Here is a 23,372-nt window from a genome sequence, read left to right on the forward strand (position 1 = left end):
CTTTCTGAAAGTAATCTGATTTCCAAGCTTCTGGGGGGAGATGAGGGTATGCCTCATTGTCATGCCTAAATATTGGCTGAGGGGAAGGTGTTGGATTCCTATAGAAAGATAATTAGGACTCTGCCTTACAGTGGGAAAGCAAATGAGAGATCACAAAATGATCTTTTGATAACTCGAGCCTGTGAACTCCTGTGCTGACTTCTAATTTCCCATTTAGCATATTTCTTAATACCTCAAGCCATGAGCAAAGACTGTATTTCCCAATCTCATTTCCAAGCAATACTAAAAATGACTATTTCCCTTAAGGCAGTTATAATCATGACCTTGCATGTGCCAGTTGGAAATTCTCCAGAATTTCTTTTTTAATGATGGAAAATATGTTATTAAACTAACAGCATGACTGATAGGGAAGTAGGTTGCATGGGAAAATATTGAAATTTATTATAATTACATCTATCAACCAGGGTCCCAGAAGGACATAGAAAACCTCTCAGGTGGTTCAACAGAAGATTCCTTAATGAAGGGACTCTACAGAGGAGTGGGCAGGGTTAAGAGAGGTCAAGGCACCAGAAATGAAAACAGTGGGAAGCTGTTATAGACCCTGGCCAGAAGGGAAACGGGGGGCCCGGCGAGATCTGGACTCAGGCAGGAGGTCCTCACCCTGGCAGAAGGAGTGTCATGGAGAGATGTTGCCACTTGCTGAGCCAGGCACCAAAGCATGAAGGGAACAGGGAAAAACTGCTCTGCTTCCTGCAGCCAGTGTCCTCCAGTGCCTCCCACTGCCAAATCCTATCAGAAACCAGCCAAAAGGGACCCCTCGAGAGCTCTTCGGAGCATGGAGAAAGGCAGGAAGCATGACGAATGGATCTGAGGGCACAAGTGGAGAATGACCATCTCCCTCCCTGAAGGGATATTTTGTTCTTTTTTGTTTTTTTTTTCAGTACGCAGGCCTCTCACTGTTGTGCCTCTCTCGTTGCGGAGCACAGGCTCCGGACGCGCAGGCTCAGCGGCCATGGCTCACGGGCCCAGCCACTCCGCGGCATGTGGGATCTTCCTGGACTGGGACATGAACCCATATCCCCTGCATAGGCAGGTGGACTCTCAACCACTGTGCCACCAGGCAAGCCCTGTTTTGTTCTTTGAAAGGAGATAACACATCGAGGACAACTTTGGCAATGCTCAGCTATGCATCCTCAAGTTTTATCTTAGTATGTTTTCAGAAATGTATCATTTTCAAGAGATAATAAAAAAACATCAAGCCCACTGGAGTCTCAGAGAAATACACTGCTATGAACTGAATGTTTGTGTGCCCCACAGATTCATAGGTTGGAACCCTAACTTCCCAGTGTGATGCTATTTGGAGGGGAGGCCTTTGGGAGGTAATTAGGTTTGGACAAGATCATGAGAACAGGACCCTCCTGATGGGACTACTGTCCTTGTAAGGAGAGTAAGAAACCGAAGCTTGCTCTCTCTCTCCACCATGTGAGGACACAGTGAGAGGGTGGCTGTCTGCAAGCCAGGAAGCGAGCCTGCATCAGAACCTGACCATGCTGGCACCTTGACCTCAGACTTCCAAGTCCCCAGAACTATGAGAAATAAATTACTGTTGTTAAGCCATGGTATTCTATCACAGCAGCCAGAGCTGACTAAGACACATACCTAAAATTAAAAATGCATCTACTGAAGACAGTAGTAGCTATCGTTTATCAAGCACATGTTCGGTGCCAGGCACTGCCACGTGCTTTACCTGAACGAGCGCATTTAATCCCCGCACCATTTGACATAGGAGGAAACTGTTGTCCAAGGAATTCTTCCTGTCTTGCTCCAGATCACATAGCCAGCCAGAGTGGAAGCTTCTATCCCTGGAGGGCAGCTTCTGTCACTGGAGTGGAAGCTTCTATCCCTGGAAGGCAGACTGCTGGAACTGGTGCAGTGCTGCCAAACAACAGTGTGCCCCACCGTGCTAATGCCCAGGCTACTGGGGTGGGTGTTGGGGTCCTCAGCCACAGGAGGGCTGTGTGGATCTGAGAGACCACTGAGGCACCCAGTGGTTTGCTTGTTATCATCTGGTTTCTCTCTCTGGGGTGACAGTAGGAACACGGCGGGTCTCGTCCATCCCTGTCTCCATGCTCCCTGGCACACAAGCAAATACATGACTGGCAGCTGATAGAACTGATGTTTGTAACTTACATTCTTTCGCCCAGTCACCTCGTGCTCCCTCTCATCATCGGGAAGCCTAGCTAAATGTCTTTAGATCAGTGGTTTGGAGGTGCAGTTGAACACAGAGAAAGGTTGTCACTTCTGGCCTGGATGACTAAGGTTAGTAGCCCACTAGACGGCTCTGCCAGGGCGCTGTGTAGCGGGGCCAGCGTCATTAGCATGACGACAGAGCCAGATGGAGGCATGACACATGCAGAACCAACCGGATGTCATTTAAATGTCTGTAAGAGTTGTGGCCTGGCCATAAGGAAGATCAAAAGAATTCAAATTCCGGCATGCAGTGAGGGGTTAGAGAAGGTTAACTGAAACCTTAATGGGGGGTGCTGGTTTCCATCACACCCCATCAGGCAGTAACGTTGAAAGAAGATTTGGAAGATTAGGTCATGCTTCCACTTGAACCCAGGCAGCCAGGGCTTCAAGACTAACACTCTCTGTAAGGTGAGGACTTGAAGTCCCTCGGTGTCTGACTACAAAAGCTCACAGGTCCACCAGGGCTGCAGGTAGGATTGTCTGGGGCAAACGCAGGCTCTGACAAACGCAGGTTCCTCTGGGACACGCTGCCTGGCCAATAAGTGATTCCAACACCTTGAGAAAGACAACCCAGGTTTCGGGGGATGATGAAATCGTTCCTTCAATGGGTGAGCTATATTTCTAGTCCTAGGAAAGTTTAGAATTAGGCATGGAGCTGTTTAAGTAAATCAAACCATCATATTCATACTTTTGTGTAGTTCAGGAATACATTTGAAATCATTGAGGAACTCTGGGTGTGCTTAGATTTCACTGTTTGTCATGAAGGAATTGGATGTATTAGCACAAAGACAGACTAGGCTTGTGATTTCAGTTTTAAATGTGTCATTAAGTAATTGATTTTAGACTTGTGATTTAAATTAAGTACAAAAATTTGATTAAATTTATAAACAGTATTGGAATGTTTAAGTGAACTGAGAATCACAGTATTTATAGGTTTAATTTGTTAGATTGATTACAGTGGTTTAAGTACTTGGACAGGCTTTACTGCTTAGGATAGGCATTTGAAGTAGTTCAAAAGAAAACTGAACACATTAAATTTATAACTGCAGTTTTACATATCTGAGGGAATTTAATTAACCAAGATGTAAATGGGAGTGATTTTTTAAAGGAGTTTTAGTCTGTGTAATTGATATAATTGGTCATTAATGAAAGAAAAAGTGAAATTAATTATTCTTGTTTTACTACATGTATAAATGGACTGAGTTGTAATTTGAACTTGGAGGTGCAAGGAAAACTGTTTGAAAATCTGGCATGGCTTCCTCCTTTCCAGTTCCCTAACATCTTTGCCCAAGAGGCTCAGGGGTCCCTGTGGCTTTATGAAATCAGTGGAGGGGCTGCCCACGAGGTCTTGGTGACAGGCAGTGAGATGTGCCACCAACTCTCTAGAAGGGATCAGGGACTTACACTGCTTACAAGGTCAAAAGGAGATCTGGCTCTGCCTCTGGGGCAGGTGAACTCAAGAAAGCCACACATACTCTATCTAAAAAGAAATATCCTCAGAGACAGGGGCCAGCATTGGATAAAACCAGACTACGCCTGAGAGAGCCCAAGATACATCACCCTCACCCACAAACTTGCCCCCTTTACGCTTTTGCCTAGGTCAGAACTCTGGCCCTAGAGTAATGTTAGCTGTTGCTATCTGTCTAGACACCATCACCACTTAACTCTGCCTTCAGTTCATATGGTAGCTGGTCTAAAGGAATTTGTATTTTAAAGACAATGAGCATTATCAGCTTTTAATAATGCACAGATCTGGGGCCTGACCGGACATAACAGAAGGTACACTCATCTGGCTGGCAGTAATTAGAAACGGAGTGACACATTTTGAGCCAAGGAATTAAACAGCCCCCCAAAGGAAGAGTCAGTACTGTAAGAATGACACACCAGTTATATCTCAGTTATCTACTGGAATCTCCAGCTACACTCACACCTGGATAAATAAACTACAAGCAGCATCTCCAAGCATGCACCACGAGTCAGGACAAGTGTGCCATCAATGTGGGAGGTACCCAGTAAGAACCTGTGACGTGCTTGGACACAAGGGGTTACATCTGGTGTCTCAGAGCTGCTTATGATGAAGCAAGCACAATGCCCTCCACGTAGTGATTTTAGTTAAGTTGAGCAAAGATAAAACCTAAATCATGTGGATTCCAATTAAATGGGACAGGGACTGAGTAAAAGATGTTTTCCCCCATGGACAGTATAATTTATTTTAGACCCCAAATTGGCGTGGTATAATTGATATGTATCTGAACAGACTTTCCAAAATGCACTCACATCCATGAGAAGCACTACCTTGCTATAACTGATAGGAAACGTGTCTGTAATTTTCGAAGGCAATCTAAGGATTTCCAATGGTTACTTAATTTTAAAAAAATGTACTCGACAGTAAAAAAAAAAAAAATCTTTTAGTAAGACCATCTTTTTCATCTACCAATTAGATGCACTTTCCTGGAGTGGGAAGTGAGATGGGGGCCATCTTTCCCGTGTTGGTTGTTACTGCTGACAAGCAGGGTCGTGCGTAGTCTGGGTTTATTCTCAAGCATCCAGTCGCTAGCATTACCAGTTTTGAGTGCCTTGGTGAGATGGCTGGCTGGTTCCCTGACATCTGAATTGCAGCCGGGACGGGAGGTGTTTTTGAACTCAACACTTCCAGTGACAGTCCACCTGCTTGGTTATGGCAGAGGTAGAACCCCCCAGGAGATCCACTTTGGTGGTCTTGCTTTGGGGGGTCATTCCCAGAGGTCAGCCTGAAGAAGGCAACTCTAGCCTCTCAATAATTCTTTAAGCCTGAGTTCGCTGTATTGAATCTCTTTCTGCTTAAGATAAAGTGGTTTTTTCCTGGCTCTGAACTCTGACACAGTGGAAATGAGAAAGGGAGACAGTTGAAAGAAAATCCAAAGGAAGTAATGAGAGGACTTGACATTATGATGTGGAGACAAGGCAGTGAGAGGTGCCCGAGAAGGTACTTGGAAATGAGGAGCACCGTGAACCCAAATACGTGGGGGAGGTGAGGTTTGTTCAGTTTTAGACTCTGCATTCTCCATGTTACATGGATCATGTAAGGACAAATGGCTATGGAAGCACTGGAGAGTGACAGGGCCTGAGGACAGAGATTTAAGTCATCAGCAAAAATCTAGTAACTAAAAGTGTGTGGGGTTAGATAAATTCCTTGAAGAAAACACTGCAAAGAAAAGAACTGAGAATAATTCCTTATTATTTTATATTTTTATACTTCTAAAATAGGGAATCCCCTGGTGGTTCAGTGGTTAGGACTCAGTGCTTTCACTGCTGGGGCCCGGGTTCGATCTCTGGTCGGGGAACTGTGATCCCGCAAGACACGTGGCACGGCCAAAAAAAAAAAGTTTGCTTACAACAGAAGTATAACATACAGTAAAGGGCACACATCTTCGATACTCAATTCAATGAATTTTTACAGAGTAAACACAGTTGGATAAAGATCTAAAACATTACTGTCACCCAGAAACTTTCCTTATGCTTCCTGCCAGCCAAAAACCCTTCCAAAGGTAATCATTACTCTGGTTGCCATCACTGCTGATTCTTCCTAGTTTCTGAATTTTATAAATGAAGTCGTGCAGTATGTATTCTTTTGTATCTGCATTTGGGTTTTTTGTTTTTTGTTTTTAAACTTAACATGGTATTTGTGAGTTTCACCCATGCTGAGCATCTACCAATAGTTTGCTCATTTTTATAGTGTTTTATGGTGTTTTATATACTATTCCATTGCGTGCCTATCCCACATTATATTTATGTATTCTACTCTTGATGCGCATTTGCGTTATTTTTAGTTTGGGGTATTATGAACAGTGTTACAAAGAACATTCTTCTTGCACGTGTCTTTTTTTTTTTTTTTTTTTTTTTTGGACAACCACTGCGCCACCAGGGAAGCCCCTTGCACATGTCTTTTGATGCATTTCTGTTGGGTGCATAACTAGGAGTGGAAGTGTTGGGGAACAGGGTATGTGTTTAACAGATTCTGCCAGACGATTTTCCAAAGTGGTTTTTTCGGTTAACTTTTGCTGCATCACAAACCACCTGGAGATGTAGTGACTTAAAACAGTAACTCACTATTCTTTGGGTCAGCCGAGTGGACTGAACTCATCCGGGACGGTTTGTTTGTGCTCCGTGTGTTTGGGCTGGGCTCAGTCCTGCATTAGCAGTCAGCTGGTGGCTGGGGGCCTCATCCACCTCTCTGGCAGCTGGCTGGTTGTCTGTAGGAGAGATGGAGCTAACCGGACAACGAATCACTCTGGCAAGCCAGCCTGGGCTCATTCACTTGGTGGTGGTAGCAGGGTTGCCAAGAGCCGAAAATGAGAGCAAACTCCAACATACCAGCTCTTCTCAAGGCCTCTTCTGGTATCACATTTGCTAATGTCCCATCATCCAAAGCATGTCACACGGCCAAGCCCCGTTTCAAGGAATCTCCATAGACCTTTTGGAGGGAGAAACCGCAAAGTCAGCTGCAAATCATATGTGTCAGTTGCAAATGCACACACAGATGGGAAGAACTCGTGGCCATTTTAAAATCTGCCGCAGTATATGTTCCAATTTACGCTCCTACCAGCAGTGATGAGAGGTCAGTTGCTCATGTCCTCACCAATACTTGGTATTACTGGTCCTTTTCATTTTAGCCATTCTGTTGGGTGAGTGGTAGCATTTTGTTGTGCTGTTAATTTTCATTTTCCTGGTGACTAATGCTATCGAACACCCTTCATGTGTTGATTATCTCTTTGAATATACTTTTTTGGAAGAGCCTATTCAAGCCTTTGTCCAATTTTAATTGAATTATCTGCCTTCTCAATTATTTATAGGATACACACATATATACGCATATATATTCATTATTTATGTATTCTCACAGCTTGTTGCTTGCCTTTTCATTATTTTCATTATTTTAATGGTACTTCTGATAAATAGAAGTTCTCAATTTTAATGAAGTCTAGTTCTCATCTTCTACTTTACATTTAGTGTTTTTTGTGTCCTATTTAGGAACTCTTTGCCTACCCCAGGTGATGAAGATATTATTAACTTCTAGAAGCTGTATTATTTTACCTTTCACAGCTAGATCTATGATCCATCTGGAATTGATTTTGGGGTGTAGGTAGAGGATTAAGGTTAATTTTTTCCCATATTGATCCACCACCATTTATTGAAAAGACTACATTTTTTTCCTGAACTCTCTAGTATATTCCAGTGATTTATTTTATATCCTTTCACCAATACCACAGTTATTGAATTTAGCTTTCTAATAAATCTTGATATCTGGTAATGGAAGTCTTCCAAGTTTTTTTTCTTCATCAAGATTGTTTTCACTTGTCTTGGCCCTTTGCATTTCCATATGAATTTTAAAATCAATTTGTCAATTTCCAACTTGTCAGTGACCTACAGGCATTTTTTGGGGGGGTTGCATTGAATCTATTGATTGTTTTGGATAGAATTAACCCTTAAAATTTTGGGTCTTCTAGTCTTTGAACTTGGTATATTCTTTCATTTATTTAGGTCTATTTAAAATACTCTCAGGAATGTTTTGTAGTATTCAGTGAAGAGACCTTGTGCGTTTGATTTATTCCTATCCATTTGATGATTTTTGCTGTTATTGTAAATGGTATTGTCTTTTAAATTCCCCCCCCCCTTTTTTTTTCATCATAAAGAAATAGAGTGTTTGTTTCAGAACTGTCTTGTTGCCTCTTGAGGGTAATATGTTTTTTTATTTATTTACTCTTGGGATTTTTCCCCTTTAACTCCAGTTTTCAGCAGTCTTAATATGATGTGCCTAAGTGTGGCTTGCTTTTGTATTTTCTTGCTTAGAGGTCATAGAACTTCTTGAATCTGTGGCTTGATGTCTTTTGTCAGTTTGGGGAAATAGTTTCTGCCCCATTCTTTCTCCTCTCCTGGAATTTTAATTACACATATGTTAGAATTTTCCACCATGTCCCATGTGTCTCTTTCACTTTTTTCTCTATTTTTCTTTTTTCCTTCTCTGTGCTTCAATTTGGCTTTGTGAACTGACCTATCTTCCAGTTTGTTAATTCTCTCTTCTGCTTTTAATCTATAATTAAATCTAGCTTTTGAATTCTCAATTCAGTTATATTTTTCAGTTCTTGAACTGCCATTTAATACTTTTTTAATAGACTCCAGTTCTTGGCGAAATTCTCCGCATTTTTATCTATTTCCGTGACCATGTCAATCATAGTTATTTTAAAGTGTGAGTCTGAGAACCTCAATGTCTGGATCACTCTTTCCATTGTTTTGGCTTTCTTTTTCTCTTGAATTTTGGTCATGGGTCATATTTTCTGGCATGCCTGGTAGTTTGGATTTAATGATGCACATTGTATATAAACAATTATAGAGACTCTAAATGACGATTACCTTCCCACAGAGAAGATTTACTTTATATTGACAACTTGGTCCAATCAGGAGTTCAGCTGACTGGAGGTGAGTTTCAGATTTTGTAAGGGCTGTTTTATCTCTGAGTTATCACACCCTCCCTCGCAGGGTGGGACCTTTCAGGGGTCTCAATTGAAAGTTTAGATTCTGTGCCAGGGCCCTTCATTTTTGGAGGGTCCTGAACTCCAAGTTTTGTCTTCCTAGTACCAGGAGACCACTAAGACCGTGGTGACCCTTTTAGCCTGAGAAGCTCTCTGTTGGGTGGTTGCTTGGTTTCTTCCTCTTGGACTCTGCCTGCTTAGTTTAGGAATATGTCAATGCCTTGAGGGAAAATCGCACAGGGAAAATGGGCTGGCTCCTCAAATCCTTTCAGTTTGATAGCCCTGACTTCCACTTTGTGTCTCTGCAGCCCAGTAAGACTCCTGCAACACTAGATCATCCATCCATCTATCTATCTATCCTCTACACCTCAGCAAATTCCCTGGGGAAAATAGCAGTGGCAACTATCTGGCTCACCACAGTGCATTTTTTTTCCTCTCCAGGATCTTGACCCCTTCAGTCTGGGCTGCTTTGGTTACTCTCTGTTGTTTTAATAGCTGTTTTATTTGGAGGGAGTGGTTTTTAAAAAATATTTATTTATTTATTTATTTTTGGCTGTGTTGGGCCTTCGTTTCTGTGCGAGGGCTTTCTCTAGTTGCGGCGAGCAGGGGCCGCTCTTCATCACGGTGCGGGGCCCTCTCACTGTCGCGGCCTCTCTTGTGGAGCACAAGCTCCAGACGCGCAGGCTCAGTAGTTGTGGCTCACAGGCCTAGTTGCTCCGCGGCACGTGGATCTTCCCAGACTAGGGCTCGAACCCGTGTCCCCTGCATCGGCAGGCAGACTCTCAACCACTGCGCCACCAGGGAAGCACGGGAGTGTTTTTTTTTTGTTTATTTATTTATTTTATTTTTTGCGGTACGTGGGCCTCTCACTGTTGTGGCCTCTCCCGTTGCGGAGCACAGGCTCCGGACGCGCAGGCTCAGCGGCCATGGCTCACGGGCCCAGCCGCTCCGCGGCATGTGGGATCTTCCCAGACTGGGGCATGAACCCGCGTCCCCTGCATCGGCAGGCGGACACTCAACCACTGCGCCACCAGGGAAGCCCCGGGAGTGTTTTTATAGCTGTTTTTGTGGGAGAGTTAGTCTGATACAAGCTACTTATTTATAGGTGTGATAGAAGTTTCCCATTCCTTAATGTTTAAAGAAGAATATTGTGTTGTCAGAAATATGTATTATGCAAAGGGAAAGTTCTTTTGCTCTTGTGCAAGCGTCACTCAATTCTTTTGTTCCTGTGCAAGGATTCTTGAGATGCTTATGTGTCTTCTGAGCCTCACTGCTTTATTTGTCATTTGACCTCAGGCAGACCTGGAGAGTTCTGACAATTTGGTCACAGCTTTTGTAACGTTCCATTAGTCGCTGGGGACCTGAAGTTCCTCAATCTAATCTCTAGGGAACAGAATGGTTTCTGTGGCTGCTTGGGAGTGTGGCTATGGAGCGATAGATGATCCTCCAAGAGCGGGCAGGGATTCCCCTTGCAGACTCCACTGGGATAAAATACGGGTTTGTGTCATCCAAAACGCAACAAGGGCAACTGGCTTAAATAAATAATTCCCTGTTAAGCTATGGCCGTTGCTGTGCCTAGGGAAATTGTTTCCATAGGAAACAACAATAAAAATAGCATTATTTTTAAACTGAGAAGAAATGACACTTTGGTATCCAGATTTTAAAATAACACAGAGTAACAGAGGAAATGTTTGAAGATTCAGCTATATTTTGATTTTACAGCCTCCTTGCTGTATTCTTTAGATTACATTACCTGGAACCACAAGGTGGATCGTACTCCAGTGTTCATGTAATGCATTGTGGGGAGGTTGGAAATAAGGGGTGTGAGTGCGTGGTAGTCCACCCTACTCTTAGGAACAATTAAAGTTGCAATCATTTTAGTATCTTATTTTATGATCATAATTTAGAGATAAGGGTTTTTTTCAAATTATGTAATCTTCACTGTTCTTATAATTAAACTCCTCTTCTGAAGAGATGGAGGAGAGGTAGTTCCTTGTAACGTGCATGTGCTTGAAAAAGGTATTGAAATATCTTCAGCCTTTCCTATAGGTCAAAAATATGAAACTGACACTGAAATCAAATGTTTCAACCTTTTGTCTATTGAAAGGTTTTCTTAAGTTGTTGAGGTTTCTATCAGCTGGCTGAGTTATCAACCAACAGTCATGAGATTTTCTTCTCAAAAGAAATAACTTGTTTTTGATAAGAGCAAATGACTCCAATTTTTCTTCAATATTTTTGACTTGTTTTCTACAGGTATCCAGAAATTACCCTCTGCTTAAAGAACTATTCTAAAAACATGTCCTCTCCCTTCTGATTACAGAATTACGGACATCCGATTATGAGCAATGTGAAAAGCCTTGCTAATACTTTAAAAACTGATTTACTTTAACGATTACTTTCTGCTTTCTGGTGGAGGAATTAGAGACAGGTTTAGAGGAAGCAGGGTCAAATATGGGAGCTAGAGAGTCCTGGAAGAATGTACGGACGAATGAACTTTCTCATCAATGCTCATGTCACCCAATCACAGGTGTGAAATTGACCACTCAATCTCTCTATCCTCCAACTTTAAAGAGACAAAGAATTTTATAATTTTATTTAAGAGACAACAATTGAAGGTGAATTCAAATAACACCTCCATCGTGGGACAGAGATGTGCTCAGAAATGACTCCAGGGTGAATTCTGGTTGCCTCAGACAATGCCTCTCCTAGAAGCTGGTCAAAACAGCACTCAGAGATACCTGTCCAAAGGGAAGTGGGCTATTGTCCTTGCCACAGCTGTTCGGCAATCAAAACCTGCTTTGGCATCTGAGCATCTGTGCACGCCCAGCTGTGTCTGCTATTGCTAAAGAATTTCAGTGCCCTGAGGGAAATACAAGATGATGGGAATAAAAAGAGGTTGGTGCTGGTGATGCTTTGCTGTTTAGAGATAGCTCTGAAAAGAGCTGGAAGGAATAACACAAAGAAACGAAGGTGGAAAACAGCTGTTATTTTGATTTTGTGGTGAAAAGAATCTCCACTTATTAAAATTCTTCCTACCCCCTCAAAGCTAAAGTTTAAAACTACCTCCTTTCAGACAACTTCTGGTTGCCCCAGCTAGGAGTGAACACCTGGACCCTCTCATATAGCATTTATGTGCCGCAGTTAGGTGTTGATAACTCTCTGTGTGCCTAATTTGTTTTACCAGGGTGCAGGTTCCTCAGGGGGAGATATAATGTCTAAAGTTACTTTGTGCCCTCTGTAGATCCAGAAATGACCTTAAATCAAATAACTTGTGTGATCTCAAGCAAATAATGTAACTCTTCTGTGCCTCAGTTTCCTCAATAAAAAAGGAATATTAAATACTCCCCTGGGCTTCCCTGGTGGCGCGGTGGTTGAGAGTCCGCCTGCCGATGCGGGGGGCGCGGGTTCGAGCCCCGGTCCGGGAGGATCCCACGTGCCGCAGAGCGGCTGGGCCCGTGAGCCATGGCCGCTGAGCCTGTGCGTCCGGAGCCTGTGCTCCACAACGGTAGAGGCCACAACAGTGAGAGGCCCGCGTACCGCAAAAAAACACACAAAAAAACAAAACAAACAAAAATACTCCCCTAACTGGGATTTGGGGATTATATAAAAATTAAATAAAAAATTAAGTAAAGTGTGTAGTATGCTGCTTGGTACATGATACTCCAATACATGTATTGTTTTACATATGTATATATATATATATATATATATACACACATTTAATATATAATCATATATATGAGATTGCCATACACTGATGATATGCCATTCCAGGGCCACCTGGCTAAGGTGAAAGAAGAAAGAGCAGTGCCTGACATACTCTAAACACATACCTCTCCCTCTCTCTCTCCTTCTCTTTTTGTCTGTTTAGGTTTTTTTGTGTCCTCATCCCAAGGGAACCTGGCTAAGAGATAGGGAAACTAGACAAGAAAGCATGTTCCCTAGTAGTCAAATAAGCTTATAAACATTTTCTTGCGACATTGGGAGCCTTTCTAATAACAAAACTTGCTGGCTGCTGTCATTCCCTGTGCTGTTCTAGAGGGGCTACGAAGTGATCTCATTGTCAAGGCCTTTGGTTTATAGAAACATCTTTGCCATTAATGAAAGACTACAGGCTAATTGACATCACACACTAGAATGGGTCCAGAAACATCTCAGGCGCCATGCAGCTCTGGTACACGTTGCTAAGGTACTCTTCCCTGGGTTTCTAGGGTAATAGGCATCTTGACATGCCCAGGTTTGTATTCAGGCTATTCCTAGTATGATGATGACAGTCTGCGGCTGTACCTGAAGATCGGTAATTTTTGTCACTCTTCATGACTTTGCTGCATTCCTTCCACACTGCCCATCCTTTCCACAAACCCCTAAAAACTGGCCTCACCACTCCTTCAAACTGTTCTCAGAAGACAGCATGACCTCCTCATTTCCAAGTGCAACATCCCCCTGCTGCTAGACTCCGTGCAGACCTTCTCTGCGATGTTTCACACTGGGTAATGCCCTGTTCCTTCTAAAAGTTTGCCCTTCGTTGGCTTCTTCGGAATAATACTCCAGGTCTTTTTCCTCTCTGGACAATCCTCCTTTGTTGCCTTTGCTCACTCCCACCTTCTGTCCCTTAAATATCAGCATTCCCCAAGGTTATGCCCTGAGCTACATTCTTTCCTTGCTCTACATATTTATTCCCACTTGAATCCATCCACTCACATGCTTATTAAAATAATGGACCAATATAGAAAAGCCTAACGGAGAAAGTAAAAAAAAAATCACACAAAACATTAAAGGTGACGTTTATCGTCTGTCTGTATTTATGCACATAGTTGCACGATTTTATCAAAATTGGATCATTCTAGGGGCTTCCCTGGTGGTGCAGTGGTTGAGAGTCCGCCTGCCGATGCAGGGGACACGGGTTCGTGCCCCGGTCCGGGAAAATCCCACATGCCGTGGAGCGGCTGGGCCCGTGAGCCATGGCTGCTGAGCCTGCGCGTCCGGAGCCTGTGCTCTGCAACGGGAGAGGCCACAACAGTGAGAGGCCCGCATACCGCAAAAAACAAACAAACAAACAAACAAAAAATTGGATCATTCTATACTTGTGTTTAAATCGATAATACGGTTTGAATACTGTAGGTCAACACAGGATTTTTGCCATCACTTTAAGTGGACCACATTTAAGTGTATTTGTTCTTTGCTAGGGCTGACATAACAAAGTATCACAGACTGAGTGGCTTAAACAATAGAAATTTATTTTTCCACCAATTCGGAAGCTAGAAGTCTGAGATCAGGGTGTCAGCAGGGTTGGTTTCTTCTGAGGTCTCTCTCGTTGGCTTGTAGACGGCCGTCTTCTCTCTGTGCCTTCACATGATCTTCCTCTGTGTACATACGCCTATGAAAATGGATTAGGGCCCAGCATCTTTAAAGGCCATATCTCCAAATACAGTCATATTCTGAGGTACTGGGGATTAGGATTTCAACATATGAAATTGGGTGTGAGGGGACACACGTCAGCCCATAGCACATATATTTTAAAAAATAATTCTTCATTCATACCGTTTTTTTCCAAAATATTTAAACAATGCCATGAGAGTTGTCTTTCTTCCTTGGCCTTGGGATTTTCCTTTCTTGCCTTTGATTAAGGATGAATAAAGGTCCAGACCAAATGTCAGATTCCACATTAGTTACAGTATTCCTTTATCTGTGACCCCTTGCTCTATTGTGTGTACCATCATTGTGGCAATTGTCTGCCTTATGGGAGTGTCTTTAGTTACCTTCTGGATGCTACATTTAATATCAGAGGGCTTCCCTGGTGGCGCAGTGGTTGAGAGTCCGCCTGCCGATGCAGGGGACACGGGTTCGTGCCCCCGTCTGGGAACATCCCACATGCTGCAGAGCGGCTGGGCCCGTGAGCCATGGCTGCTGAGCCTGCGCGTCCGGAGCCTGTGCTCCGCAGCGGGAGAGGCCACAATGGTGAGAGGCCCGCGTCCCGAAAAAAAAAAAAAAAAAAAAAATCAGAGACTAGTTCTTACCCGTCTCTGCACGTGCCTGGGACTCTGAGGATAGATGGATAAGATATAGTTCATCAATATTACTCAAATTTATCTTGGGTGCCCAAAGCTTTTAAGGTTCAAACCTTAAATTTTTCATATCATTTAGACTCCTCTTGTCTTTTTTCTTCCCCATCTCCTCTTCTACAGTCTTTTTTTCAGCCTACAAGAGATTTTTCAAAGCTTTGCCTCAAGCTCACTGAACATCTGTGTTAATCTAGATAGTTAGATTTGTTTCACTATTAAGATACCAAAGCTAAAAAAATGGACATTTTATTACTTACTTTCCCTTTTGCCAGGAGGATGATAATCATTTACCAGAGAAAAGTTGATTGAGATCATGGTAAGTTTTCCTTGTGATGATGGATTTACATGTAGACAGAGCCATCCATCATGGGGCCTCGACAATACTGATGTGTAACTTAGCACTTTAACCTATTTACATTTTTCTAGTAAATTAAACATGTCTTCTGCTCCAGGTATTCCATTTCTTCTTACCTGTGCTTGATAATGCCCACATTTTGCCTAAACCTCAACAATCAACCTTGCTAATAAAGTGCTGTTCTGAGTATGTGGATGTCTCTCATCAACAGAGGACAAAGCCACAAAGTGAGAATTATAATGAATTCTCACTAATTATAGAATAGGAAATGTCAAAAGAGAAAGTCCCTTACATTTGGTGGTTTCCAGATAGATTTTTAACTGAGAAAAATATATTGTTTGGAAATTCTTTTATTCATTTCGAAATAAACTGGGATATGGAGATAAAAAGGTAATCCTGTTCTTCCAAAAAATACTAAGAAATACTGCAGGAATATAAAAAAGTTTAGATAATGATACAATAAAGATATAAAAACTCCCTCCTATCAGCCATGCAGCTTGGACTCCTGATCCTCGTTTTCTCCTTTCCTCCCTCCTTCTCTTACAAAAAGAATACCCTGAATTTTGTGTTTAGCATGCCTTAGGGTTTTGGGGGGAATTTTAGTATATACTTATATATGTATATAATCATAAACAGTATATCCTGTTATAATTCATAGAAAAGATATATTTTTGTGACCTTCAGCAAATTTCTCTTTTCATTCAATATATTTTTTGAAATTTATGTTTATTATTATAGTTTTAATTATTCCATTTCACTCTATGTAATATTCTATTGAATAAATAGCTCAGAATTTATTTATCTAATCCCCTATTAATGGACATATAGGCTATTTCAAGTTTTAATTTTTTTTTACTATTTAAAAAACAACAACAGGACATCCCTGGTGGCGCAGTGGTTAGGAATCCACCTGCCAATGCAGGGGACACGGGTTTGATCCCTGGTCCAGGAAGATCCACATGTCACGGAGCAACTAAGCCCATACGCCACAACTACTGAGCCTGCGCTCCAGAGCCCGCGAACCACAACTACTGAAGCCCGAGTGCCTAGAGCCTGTGCTCTGCAACAAGAGAAGCCACCGCAATGAGAAGCCCGCGCACCGCAATGAAAAATAGCCCCTGCTCACTGCAACTGGAGAAAGCCTGCATGCAGCAATGAAGACCCAATGCAGCCAAAAATAAATAAATAAATAAAAATATTTTAAAAGGTAAGCTTTATAAGAAAATAAAAATAAACAACAACAACAATGTTTCAGTGAATGCTCTTGTACCTGTCTTCCTCCTAATAGTACTAAAGGCCTAGATGGAGGCAGTATATGAGAATTCCATTGTTTCACTTCCTCACCAGCAGTGGTATTGTTTCAATCGTGGTTTTTCATCATGATCATTTACATAAAGACTGTGACAAGTATGCATATTTTAATCCCTAGAGAAACTACTAAAAAATAAGGCAAAGAGGAATAGGTTAAAAGCCCATCGATGAGTTAAAATGGAATATTGAATTTTTTTTGATAAAACCAAAAGTAGTAACAAAGAATCAAAATATCAGATCAGACAAATAGAAAACAAATAAAAATGGTAGACCTAAATCCAACTATATCAGTAATTACATTAAATATAAATGTACTAAACACTCCCATTAAAAACAGAGACTGTCAGACGAGGTAAAAAAGCAAGACCTAAGTACATGCTGTTTAAAATAATTACCTTTATGCAAAGTTTCAGAGGAGTTGAAAGTCAAATAATGGAAAAATATGTACCGTGCAAACAGTACACATAAGAGAACTGAGCTGGCAAATTAATACTATAAAAAATTACTTCAAGACAAGGAATATAACCAGAGAAAAGAAGAACACTTATAACAACAAAATGGCCAATTCATTGGGAATATATAACAGTTAAACAATTATAAATGTATATGCTCCTAATTACAAGGCTTCAAAAACATGAAGCAAAAACTGACAGAACTAAAGGGAAAGTAGAAAAAACATTGCTGGAGATTTTAACACCTACCTCTCAGTAACTGTTAGGACAACCAGAGAAAACAGTAAGGGTATAAAAGACCTGGCAAAATTATCAACCATCTTGAACCAGTTGACATTTAAAGAACACCACACATAAGAATGGCAGAAACACATTCTTTCCAAGTGCACCTGGAATCGTAACAGGCTGACCATATGCTTGAAAATAAAACGAGTTTCAATAAATTGAAAAGGATTGAAATCTTAGAGCCCATTCTCTGATCTCAAAATTATTAAATTAGAAGTCACTAACTCTAAGATACTTAGAAATTTAACAACTCAGTTCTAAATAAACCATGCATAAAAGAAGAAATCACAAGGACAATTAGAAGATACTTTGAATTATGATAATAAAGATACAACATATCAAATTTTGTGGGATGTAGCAAAGGAGATTCTTGGAGGGAAATTTATAGTTTTAAATATTTATATTAGAAAAGAAAAAAGGTTTACAATCAATCTAAGGTTCTACCTTAAGAATCTAGAAGAATATGAGCAAATTAAACCCAAAGTAAATAGACGGAAGGTAATTATAAAGGTAAGAACAGACATAAATGAAATAGAAAATAAACAATAGCTTAAATTAACAAGGCAAAAATTTGGTTTTCTGAAAAAAAATAATAAAATTGATAAACCCTTAGCAAGACTGATTAAGAAAATTGCCAGTATCTACAATAAATGATCTTATGGACATTAAATAAATAATGACAGAATATTATGAACAAATTTATGCCAATATATCCAACAACTTAAATGAAATAGAAAAATTTCTTTAACAGTATAACTTACCCAAACTGACACAAGATGAACTAAAAAATAAGAGTAGTTCTATATCTTTTGAAGACATTGAGTTTGATATCATAACTTTTTCCTCAAGTAGAACTCCAGAACCAAATAATTAGCTGGTGAATTCTATCAAACATTTAATAAGTAAACAATACCAACCCTACCAAACCTTCTCAAAAAAATAGATGAAGAAACAATTCCCATCTTGTTTTTATGAGGTCAGGAGAATCCTGAAATCAAACTTGACAAAGACATGACCTCCCCTGACCCCCGCAAAAAAAAAAAAAAAATCAGTAGCCAATAACTCTCATTAACATAGATGTAAGTTTTTTCACAAAATATTAGTAATCCAAATCCAATAATATATGAAAAGGACAATGCATTTCGACCAAATGAGGGTTATGTTAGAAATGTAAATTTTAGCATTCAATTATCAATCAGTGTAATACATCATATTAACAGAATAAAGGAGAAAATGAATCATCTCAATAGGTGCAGAAAGAATATCTTACAAAATTCAGCATCCATATATATAAGAACTCTCAGCAAACCAGTAGTAGAGGGAAACCTCCTCAACCTGATAAAGGCATCTATAAAAATCCCAAAGGTAACATCATACTTAATGATGACATAGTTGTTGCTTTTCCCCCAACATTGGGAACATGTAAGGATGTACACTTTTTTTTTTCTAAAACAAAACAAAAGAACTGTAAATAATTAATTAACTCTAGTTTGCTGGTTTGCTTTTCATGGTGGCACGGGTTAGCAGTTCCAAAACTTTTTTGTACTCTAGACTTGAAGAAATGAACAAATACATTGAGAATAATGGAAGGAATGAGCTACAAGTATGGAAAGTGAGAAGCATGCATTACAGCTTGTAGTTTTTGATTGGAAGTGCATGTTATCAGTTTGAAAACATGGTTTTTAGCATTGAGAAAAATAAATATCTGTGCCTATGTTTTAATAGATATATAAATAGACAGAGATATATAAACATATATGTGTTTTCCACTAAAAGGAACTAGGACCCCTTGGAGAAATGACAGATTGCAGGGCTGGGACAGGAAAAGTACAGGGGGACCCTGGAACATCTGATTGAGGCAGTTAGGGAAGCAAGCGCTCAAGGAGTGACTGGGTCATGTCAAATTTCACAGGAGTTAGCATGAAGGGGCTCATGCTAGCCAAATCGAGAACAGTTTGAATGTCAAAATAACTACTGACAGATCATAGTTGTAGTTATTTATAACTAAACAATAGATTAGGGCTTCCCTGGTGGTGCAGTGGTTGAGAATCTGCCTGCCAATGCAGGGGACACGGGTTCGAGCCCTGGTCTGGGAAGATGCCACATGCCGCGGAGCAACTGGGCCTGTGAGCCACAGCTACTGAGCCTGCGCGTCTGGAGCCTGTGCTCCGCAACAAGAGAGGCCGCGATAGTGAGAGGCCCATGCACCGTGATGAAGAATGGCCCTCGCTCGCCGCAACTAGAGAAAGCCCTCGCACAGAAACGAAGACCCAACACAGCCAAAAATAAATAAATTAATTAAAAACAAAAAACAATAGATTATATCCCATTGAATAATAAAAGTATCTATGAGGCCATACTGATATAAATAAACCAGTGAATCAATAAATAAATGGGGAAGAAAAGAAAGGTCTTTCTTATGCCAACAAAAGTGGGTAGGGGGGAGAGAGAAAGATAAAGGAAAGGAAGAAGGAAGGAAGGGAGGAAAGGGAAGGAAATAGAATCGAGAAATCAATAGATACTAAAATTAGTAGGTGAGAGTTTGATGAAGAATAAGACATTTGCAGTCTTTGTATTTATTAACTACAAAGGAAAATAACAACTTTATATTGGAAAAACCTAGTGGAACCTCCTTACCCTAGTAATCAAAATGAATAACATGCATATTGGGACAAACCAGCACCATGGACCTTTGGACCTGATGCCGAGAAAGACACATCACTTCCCACCAAAAATGCAAAACCTGATTTTTCTTCAACATATCTAAATGAGCTAAATAGAAAGGTGGAAAACAATCTTAGCTTATTAACAAAAAACAAATTGTACCTATGTTGTTCCAGAAAAGATGTAAGATAGTTAAAGTAAAAGTTGACATTTTGAAATAATTTTAAACCCAGAAATAAGTCTGTACTAGAACAAATTAAACTGTCTCTTAAGGTGAAATATTACTACAGGAACAACAGAAAGTTATAAAAATGAAAATTTCTGTAAAATATATTTGTATCTTTATCTTATTAGATCATCTATAATTAAGAATATCCCGGATATTTTTATACCCCAAATAGGGATAATCTTCAGGTTTCACTAATGTACAGTTATGCAGATGTTTGTAGGAGAAAAAGGACACACCAGTTTTCTGAATTAGCAGTCAGGCTATTGACCCCCCGATGAAGTCCTTCTGAGTAGACACGCTTATAAAGGTCTCAATCTCCTTTTGAAAGAGAATGATATAAATGGTGAAAACTGATGAGAAAAGGGAAAATAATAAGAGTACCAGTAATACCTGCTTATGAGTTTACTACTGACAAGCACTTTCACATATTGTTTTGATCTCACAACCAACACTTGAGGTGGGTAGGTTTCAGTTATTCATTCCAGTGAGGTTTTTATTTCCCACAAATGCCAAGGATGTCAAGGAAAGTTTGTTCTTGGATTTGGTTTCCATGTATTCAGAAAATAAATAAAAGTCAAACAAGTTTTTTACTGACTAGCTTTAGTTCCGAAATGGCATTACACATTTCTCAAAATCCATTCTTTACAGAGGAGACAAGAAATTTCTGAAATCCACTTTGGATTCTTTTGGAATTCTTTCTGACTAAGCTGCATTTTTAGTTAAGAGAAGTGTTTCTTTGTTTTGCTCATGTCCTTTGAGGAGCAAATGGGTATTGACTGTCCAGATGTAGGTGTTTTGAAAACCAGGCTGGGCTCTCGCCATTGGAACCAGACTTGCAGAACTCAGAACTTTAGTCTCTGTGTCTTCCTGCAAGGGTTAAATCTGAGGAGTGGTAGAATTGCTTCTCATCGTCCATAGGATGCTTCTCCTTTTCCCGTTATTCTACCAGTTAGTGTTCTGATGCATATTTTACAAGTAATCAACAAAACAGTTTTGGAGCCTTTCTACTTCTTCATAATTTTTGCTTCTTTAAACCTGAGTGCATATTTATTTTGCTTCTCAGTTAATAAGTATCTGTACTTTGGGGTGTCAGTTTAGCCTTGGGCTGGAGATACATTCCAGCTTTATCCAGCACCTGCAGCTGGAAGCAGTATGGACATGCTTCTTCGAAATCCTGTGAGGAACTGCAGGCCCAGAGGCAGCAGCAGGTGTGACCCACACAGGTATCTTGTAGTTTCAGCAACGTAGCCTTCATGCCTGTGGCTGAAACCTGATGAGAGCCCCATTGTGGATTACACTGTGAAGAAATGCCAGTCGAACCCAAATGGAGTGACACTGTACAAAATAAGTGGCCTAAACTCTTCTAAAATGTCAAGATCAAGAAACTAAAAGAAAGGAGGTAGAACTGTTCCATATTGAAAGAGTAAGTGCTAGGTATGAAACCTGGGCTGGATCGTGAACTAGGACAGATTAATTATAAAGTACATTATTCAGACAATTGATGAAATTGGATTATGAACTGCATATATATGTATATACAGTTTGCCTATAATTATATGAGCCTGGAGAAGGATATATACTAAATTGTTTACATTGGTTACTTGGGAAATAGTAGGGGTTAGGGATGACACTTTAAAAAAGCATACAGGATGAACAGGACTCATGACACGATTCCATTTTTATTAAATGATAAGTGTGTGTGGACTTCCCTGGTGGTGCAGTGGTTAAGAATCCGCCTGCCAATGCAGGGGACACGGGTTCGAGCCCTGGTCCGGGAAGATCCCACGTGCCGCAGAGCAACTAAGCCCGTGTGCCACAACTACTGAGACTGCGCTCTAGAGCCCACATGATATGTGTGTGGATAAAATGAATTACATAACAGATGGTCAACAAAATGTTAATGACTGTCATCTTAAGGTACTGGGAATTTGAACTTTTACATTTTTCATATTTATGTGTAAGAAAATTTTTTGTAATACAGTGGTTTCAATGCACATGAATTATTTTTATTAAAATCCTAAAAAGTAACTTTTTGGTGTTAAAAGAGCCAAGAAAAAGTCACTGGGGACATTATAAGTACATTTTGGATTACATTTTTTCTGCCTCATCCAATTTTTTCCTTGCAGTGCTGAGTTTATTACTTTAAACATCTTACGTGTTTTGACACAAGATGTTCCCAGATGTGCTGAGCACATGTAAAACTTGGAGCAAACTCTCTGGATTGGAAGGAATTAGGGTGCCTGATTTTCTGAGGAATTTTGTCTGCTATGGGAGCTTTGGCAATTATTTCCTGAGCTAATTCCTGAATTACCAGCCCTGAACTCTCAAAAGAAATCCCCTTCTGGCATTTTCAAAGTTCTCCTTCTAGCACTGGGTCCCTTTGACTTACGTACTTTGACCACACAGGTGCACATCTTGGCCTCGAAAGGTATACAAATCATCTGTCTTGGGATCTGAATGTCTTCCCCCTTCACCGTGGATAAGACCGTACTTTCTCCTGGCTGCTTGGAGGTATTCTGAGAATGACCGAGGTGGGTTTGTGGAATGCTCAGATGAAAGGAACAAAGCTCTAATTTTGTTAATAATGTAACCCCTGTTGTCGGTAAACCCACTGAGGCAGATGAGAACAAGGAACGATGCGCTGGAATCAAAGATACCACCAACACTCAAGGGAGGGCCAGCTTGGTGCTCTTAGGGTTCTCGGCTGTGGTAGCTTTAGGAGTGTGGCCCAATGTAAAGAAGATGAAGAGTTAATGCTCCCATAAGGGGCTCCCAGCTAACAACAGATGGCTTGGTGGACAAAGTTCAGCAAACTCGCCCTTCAGGTGGGGAAACGGTGAGGCAGGGTCTGTACCACCTCCCACAGTTGCCTGGAGGGTCTGAGCTCCAGCCGCCCACAGTGGCAGCTTCTCCATGCAAGCTTTATAGGCTCACCCCTCCCTAGCTCACTTCCTGTCTCAGCAGTGTTTTAAGGAATCCTCTCCCAAGTAAAGTATTTGCTCTTGAATCCTTGTCAATTCCACTCTAACTGGAAACATCATGTGTTTTCCCACCCTTCCCATCTCCTTGAGATCCTAACCCCTCTTGTCCTGCCTATCATATTGTCAGAGTCCTGGATCTCACTTTGCTACAGTCTAGGCCTCATAGATCCCCCTTTCCGCTGAAATCAAGATACTCTTCCCTACTCAGGTGGCAGTGAGTCAGACACAGTATACTCCTCCACTGTGTAGTGGAATCAGACATGCACACCTGGCC

The 23,372-nt window shown here is 40.9% G+C and overlaps 1 protein-coding gene and 1 pseudogene across 1 annotated transcript in view; one reads left to right on the top strand and one right to left on the bottom strand.

The window, feature by feature from the left end:
- Positions 1 to 20,759: 20,759 nt before the first annotated feature.
- On the bottom strand, positions 20,760 to 21,372 carry LOC112401559 (UPF0711 protein C18orf21 homolog pseudogene; annotated as a pseudogene).
- Positions 21,373 to 22,903: 1,531 nt separating this feature from the next.
- The window catches only part of ZDHHC14 (zDHHC palmitoyltransferase 14), a 274,480-nt gene continuing 274,011 nt past the window's right edge, over positions 22,904 to 23,372 (top strand). The window contains exon 1 of the mRNA XM_024747851.1: positions 22,904 to 22,953. Coding sequence (XP_024603619.1) covers positions 22,904 to 22,953 — 50 coding nt within the window. The remainder of the gene's footprint in view (positions 22,954 to 23,372) is intronic.

The sequence above is a fragment of the Neophocaena asiaeorientalis genome, unplaced genomic scaffold (genome assembly GCF_003031525.2).
Source record: "Neophocaena asiaeorientalis asiaeorientalis breed wild unplaced genomic scaffold, Neophocaena_asiaeorientalis_V1.1 scaffold123, whole genome shotgun sequence".
Lineage (NCBI taxonomy): Eukaryota > Metazoa > Chordata > Mammalia > Artiodactyla > Phocoenidae > Neophocaena > Neophocaena asiaeorientalis.